The sequence below is a fragment of the Colias eurytheme genome, chromosome 5 (assembly GCF_061535395.1).
Source record: "Colias eurytheme isolate Ceu_HAF_F1 chromosome 5, ilColEury1 Martin Lab GWU primary, whole genome shotgun sequence".
NCBI lineage: Eukaryota > Metazoa > Arthropoda > Insecta > Lepidoptera > Pieridae > Colias > Colias eurytheme.
Genome location: NC_142984.1, coordinates 6,025,716 through 6,032,577, shown reverse-complemented (window position 1 = coordinate 6,032,577; position 6,862 = coordinate 6,025,716). Strand labels below are relative to the sequence as shown.

At 31.5% G+C, this 6,862-nt stretch overlaps 1 protein-coding gene across 4 annotated transcripts in view; it reads right to left on the bottom strand.

Moving 5' to 3' along the window:
* Positions 1–384: 384 nt before the first annotated feature.
* LOC149908480 (lysosomal proton-coupled steroid conjugate and bile acid symporter SLC46A3-like) overlaps positions 385–6,862 on the bottom strand; it is a 35,656-nt gene continuing 29,178 nt past the window's right edge. For all 4 annotated transcript variants that reach the window (XM_090101961.1, XM_090101959.1, XM_090101962.1 and 1 more), the window contains 3 exons: positions 3,669–3,806; positions 1,599–1,682; positions 385–740 (listed from right to left, as the gene is read on the bottom strand). In XM_090101961.1, coding sequence (XP_089958087.1) covers positions 430–740; positions 1,599–1,682; positions 3,669–3,806 — 533 coding nt within the window. In that variant the 3' untranslated portion in view covers positions 385–429. The remainder of the gene's footprint in view (positions 741–1,598; positions 1,683–3,668; positions 3,807–6,862) is intronic.

The window sequence follows — 6,862 nt, the reverse complement described above, 5'->3', positions numbered from 1 at the left end:
TATATATATTATTATGAGTTAAAAATAAAATAGGAAGTAATATAATATATTACATATTATTATTATGTTATAGAGAAACCTGTATTAATCATAATAGAATACAATAAAGTACTTAACTATAATATAAATAAATACAATATTTAATAAAATATATAATAAATAAATAAAGTATATTTAAATATAAATAAATAAAATAAATAGTTACAGTTAATATCCAGGAAATGCTATATTTAAAAAATGCTGGTGTAAAAGATTTTTAAAGGACTTAAGAGAGGAAGCTCGTCTTACAGCTAATGGCAAAGAATTCCAAAGTCTGACAGCGGTTACAGCAAAGGAATTTCCGAAGTAACTAGTTTAGTGGGAAGGAAAATAAAACAAAATATCTTCAAAATAATTCATTTTATTCGATATTCCACAGTCCATACCATATCATGTTACGTCATTTTCTTTTGATTTTATATTGAGAGCTTTGGTTTCTTCATTTGGTATTTTTTTGGTTTCACTATCGTTGGTTTTTATTTTGGTTTCGATTTTTTCTCCACCAACGTTCTTTTGGTTTCGGAGGCGGAGTTGTCTGCTGCTGAAGTAAGATAGTAGTTGAATTAACGCGAGGATAATGCCCGGAATGAGCCAGGCGTCGGGCAGCGTGGGGACAGTTGCTGAATATAGCAAGGAGTAGAGTGGCGAAGATATCGTTTGCGTCGCACTTTCTAGCGCTCCCAGGACGCTGTAGATTTTACCTGAAATAAAATAATCCTTTATTTGTGTTGTTCTCATTAATATTATTTATAAATCGAATAAATATGAAGCGAATGACACCGCAATGAACATAATATCTCTGCAAATGTTCATTGCGGTGGCAAACCTCTGCAAATTTTTCCGCAGGTTTAGATGTAGGTAAGAAAACAATTGACATGACAGAGATCCATCAATGTTAGTAGGTAATTAGTATGGGACTTATGAGCTAATGTTAGTAAATATGAAAAGTTTTGGTGGCGTGGGTATATCCATGCAAGATTTACCCACTTTAAAAAAAAGGTATAAGTATTTATTTAACTTGATCTATAAGTAGGTAACTTAATTGTAATAAACATTTCATAAATAGAGACAAGCAATCAACGTATTGGAAATAGTAACAGTTTTGCACATCACAAACAAGTTCCTTAACCATTACGATAATATACAACAATTAATAAAGACCGATAATTACTTATTGAGAAATTGATTTGATTATAAAAAGTAAAGCGATGATAATCAAATAGGATTAATTTTATCAATCTCCGGTACCAAGTATGACACAAATATTGTGTTGCATGTATATATTTTAAAAGCTATTAATCTTTTCTGGGAAAATTTTACTCATTTAGGCGCTCATTAAAAATAATTATATAAGGATAAAACAAAAACAATAAACATTACAAACAAACAGAATCGATAAAAAAATTGTGGGTCATTTGATAAGTAGACTTTAAAGTCTTTTCTTCTTAACAATTACTATTTATGAAGTACCTTAACAATAGACATTAAAAGTTTTTTTTTTTTTGGTAAGGATTTTTTACATTAACAGTATGATAATAAAATGTAATTCAAAATTGTACCTTGTTCAGTAGGAAGAATTTGTTTGTTGATTATCGGCCGTTGTACAACCTGAGATCCTTGTGAAATGATGCCGATTATAGGAACTGTAAAAGAGAGAAAATAATGGTGACGTAAATCCAATATTAAAGAGAAAATATGATGCTATCTTATTTTTTAGAAGAAGAAGAAAAGAAGAGTGTTTTTAATATAAAATAACTAAATTCTTCATGTTTTATCTCAGATTAACTAGAGCAGACCTGGACCAAACTAATTTTATATTTTCATAAAGATATCGTTGAAAAAATAACAAACAAAAAAGAGTCTGAGAAGTTTTACAAAAGAAAGTAGGTTAATAGATATATAGGTACATATCAATTATATTGCCTATCTGTGCACAAAGAAAGACAATGCTTGGTAATTAATAATCTGATAACTTTTTAAGATTCCAGACTACCTGGATTTGATAAAAATGAGACTGAATATCTATTTCTATTACATTGTACTTTATTAAGGTTATTGAACATAGATTGTATTTGCAAAATTAAAGCTGACTGATTTTATATGTATTATACATAGGTAAGTATGTTTTTTCTACAAAGGTGATGATCAAATTGGAAAATCCCGAGATTTTCCAATATGATGATATTCTGTTTCAAAACAATGTAACGATAAAGTTGTTATAAATAAACTGATAAAAGATGAGCCTACATATACATCATTGTTGTACTATGATGTACAAAGTTAAAATGTAGAGTTAGTTCCAACTTCCAGTAGAAAGGAGAGTGAAATTATAACGCATAAGTTAGTACTTGTTTTTTTTTAGTATTCAAAAACCTGGTGTTAATAATATGAATTACTTAATTTATTTAAACTGAAAACTTTTCACACTATCTTTTTTCATACAACTCGATTTTTCGTAATGTTTTAATGTGTTTTACTGATTAAAATAAACTGATTAAATTAGGATCATAGTAAAGAAAATGATGTTATATTACATAATTTTCTCATATAACTGAAATAGTTAAATATTTTTTATGGTGCATTTACACATTCTAGTTCATTATTCGCTTCGTTACTCGGCGAAACATTCGTATGTACATGAGTATCGTTGCGAATCACTGTTCACAAATTCGTATTAACTACAACTAAGTCCAGTTAGTGCGTGATCGCATCGTGCTCTTTAACTATTGATGTAAAGTTCTAGAAGTGAATTTACGCGTCTTTCATGGTGCAGATAACGAATGCAATGATTGCATATGCTAGTTCGTAATTCGCCAAACTATTCGCACGAATGTGTAATTATTGGCCCTTCTTACATGTTTTTATACTACAAAATCATTGTATTATTAAATCACTGGCGCAAATAATTATCGCATTCAGAGAAAATTGAATGTATCTAATAAGTTAGAAAATGTCAATCATTTGATAATTGATAGGTTTATTAATGATTTATTTTCACGAGAAAACATTTCACAAATGTTAAGGAAGTAATTTCAATTAAAGAATTTAAAGCAAGACTATAAATAATATTAAGGCATAAAGCATATAAGCAATTTGACTCTGACGAAAGTATCAAAAGAAAAGAAGAAGAATAAAAGCTATTTTCCCTGAAAAGGACACAAAAGAATATTGATTGTAATTGAAGACAGTGTAAAAATGTCTTTGCTATAATACCAATACCACGAATTTAAAATAAAATACAAATTACACAGACAATAAAATATGATGCAAGTTTAAAGTACCTACATATGTTTTCATATTATAATATACATTTCATATTATAATTGTACATATATACAACCTCGCCAATATTTCAAGACGAATATCCTTATAGATACTAATATTATAAATGCAAAAGTTTGTACGTTTGTTACTCCTTCACGCAAACACTGCTGAATGGATTTTCATGAAATTTAGCACACACCCAAAGAGTAACTTGGATAAACACATAGGATAGCCTTTTTCACAAAAATCCTACGTGAATGGGAACTATGAGGATTTTCCTATGACTACGCGAGCGCAGCTGCGGGCTAAAAGCTTATAATTTATAAATTATTTAGCTAATTACACGAAATTACTTTTTTACTTACTTATAAAAACGACGATGGTGTTTCTAGCAGCGATCAGGCCTGACGTAGCGACTGCATAGGACATGCAGCTGACGACTCCTACCATCTCATCGGAGAATCTAAATCGGCGCTTTAGCACTGTTAGTATGAGCAACGTTCCTAAAATAAATAAATTAAATCTATATTACTTTAATATACAAATGAATCACAGTTTTACAGGTTTGTAATAATAAACATGTTTGATGTTGCGACCTATTGTTAACAACACGGTTAACACTGACTTATTACTACGATTTAAGAATATTTTAATGAGAAGAATCAAGAGCAAAACCTACCGCTTTAGGCATGATAGAGTTGTAAAGTTTAGCATTTCATAATCCTATCTCAATAAACAGCAATAAATTAATTCTAATTTTATCGTTATTAAGAGCAAACAAAAGAGCCGTTTTTCCTTGCAAACGTAGTCCCCTGTTTCCTCCCTGGATTGTGCCACTAGAGCAATATATTTTTACTATTAATCTATGGTAACTTTAGCCATGTTTTTACTTTTTTCTTTGTCATATCTTAATTATTAAAAAAGATATTTAGATTGAATCTTTCAAAACGTAAGAAATAGGACAGATATTCCGTTATGTTCCGTCTTCCATACAACTAATTTTCGAACATTATATAAAAAAAAAGCAAAACGTAAATTGGAGGAGGAAACAGGGAACTACGGAACGTCTAATTTGCGTAATTTTCCTACGTATTTTCGGCCCGAGCTGCAGTTGTCCCTGTCGCGCTCTAGGGAGGCTTGAGGCATAGCGAATGCTCTCACTCGTTTTGTTGGCTCTTAATACATACTAAATTACATAAAGATCAAAAAAGTGAATTAGGTATAGTAGTATTGCAAGGTAGGAAATAAAGTCAGCAGACAACGTAGTTATACATCATTTCAGAAAATAAGTATGAAATATAAATCGTTTGAAATGTATTATTGTATTGCAAATAATGTGAACTACCTACCAGAAGATACAAGACAATGATTATATACATGTGAATTTCAAAGCGAATAATTAAAGAATATAGAAAGACAATAAAAAAGTTTTAAAATTTATATAAAAATATCACAATTTTAACTTTCTTTCAGTAGATAAGAATGCACTCAACGTAATGAGCCAACTTGACAGTTTATGACGTAAGACCTAGACTCAGACTTATTCAACAAGTTTCAGCCTAAAGCTCACTAATTGACCCGTTCTAACGACTCCACTGCTTGAGATATAACTAGTCTGGTCATAAGTTCTGTCATTATGATCGATTTTCAAATTTTTCATGTTTACCGCCAATTTATTTTTCACGTTAGATTTTTGAATATTTTACGCATTTAAAAATGAAACATTTTATTAGAATAACATATTTGTTACAATGGAGTGGACGCAAAAAGAAGACACGAGTCGCTGTTCTCGCTCTGCATCCTTGTGGTTACGCGCCGAGTAACTTTTTCAGTTTGATTAAAAATTTACAAATAACATAGAGATTTGTTGATCGCCATATAAAACTATTAAAGGAAGATTCAAGATTAGAAAATAGCTAGAGAAGTGGTCTTCCTCGCACGGTTAGGTCAATGGCAGTGATTAATGTAGTATGGGCGCGAATAAGAAAAAATCCGGTCCGAAATCAAAAACAGTTGGCACTGCAGATGAGCCTTAGCAGAACCACAGTTAAAAGGGTGTTTAACGAGGACTTAGGACTACGGGCTTATTGTAGAAAAACATCGCATCTTCTTAACACACGCTTGAAGAAATTAAGACTGGATAAATGTCGCGCTTTACTTATACGATACGCGAGAAAAATGCATCGTGAATGCGTGAAATCCTGTTTTCAGATAAAAAAATTTTTACAGTGGAGGAGTGCTGCAACAAACAGAATATCAAAGTGTATACCCACAGAAGTGAAGAAGCGTGTAAACGTGTATCTCGAGTCCAACGCGGCCATCACCCCATATCAGTAATGGTTTACCTGGGAGTGTCTTATTTTAGCCTAACAGAGGTGTTTTTCTGTGAAAAGGGTGTGAAAACAAGTGCCAATGTTCACCAAAATACGGTCCTGACAAACCTCGTAGAACCTCCTTCTCAGACCATGTTAAATAATAAGCACTGGGTATTCCAGCAGGACTCAGCACCTGCCCACAAAGCCAAGAGTATCCAAAATTGGCTGGCCGCCCATCAGATTGACATCATTCGTCATGAAGATTGGTCATCTTCTAGACCGGACCTGAATCCTCTGGATTATAAAATCTGGTAATATTTAGAGGAGAGAACCTGCGCTAATGCCCACCCAAATTTGGAGTCACTCAAAGCATCCATTATTAAAGTAGCTGCTGAAATAAACATGGACATGGAGCGTGCTGCGATAGACGACTGGCCGCGGAGGTTGAAAGCTTGTATCGCAAAACATGGATGCCATTTGGAATAATTTTTATACGAAATTATTAAGTAATATGTAAGCTTTATTGCCACATATAAAACAACTAGCTGTGCCCGCGACTTCGTCCGCGTGGAATAGTGACTGCATAGTAGGTAGTTACTACTTAAGGGCGCGTATAAAGTCAAATCACCAATCAACTTTTAGTTGATACGTGTAATATTCAAGACCAAATATAAAAAATAAAATATATGTAAAACTTGATGATATTTTCGATTATATTGTCAGATCAAAAACATAAAATATTGAAATTGACTCGATAGAAAAAATTCACGAAGTTACCTCTAAATTTCACACTTTTACGTTTTTTACTGGACATGGTAATACTTATTAAGATTTTTTTTTCATAAACAATTATATTAAAACATTTGCAATATATTTGTCAGAGCATTTTGTGTAATTACTTTTAGTTTTGGTTTAATCACGATAAAACACTTTTGGCGCTTACTATATTTTTAATTACGCAAGAAATCATCTTCCATCGCACGTTCCGGGAGCTAAAAACATAATTCTATTTCATACATCAGACGCTATCGCTCCGTTGAGACGAGTAGACCACGCTAAAATTGCTGCGCCGTGTTTTATAATTACGCCGAATATTGATTTGTAAACAACAAAATGAGAAACGAGAACTAAAAAAGATTCAAATTGAAAAGATAACTAAATGTCGAAGGTAAGTTATAATAGTATTGTTATAATATTAATAAATAATAATTATAATATAAAAAGATAAGTCTTGATTTACCTAT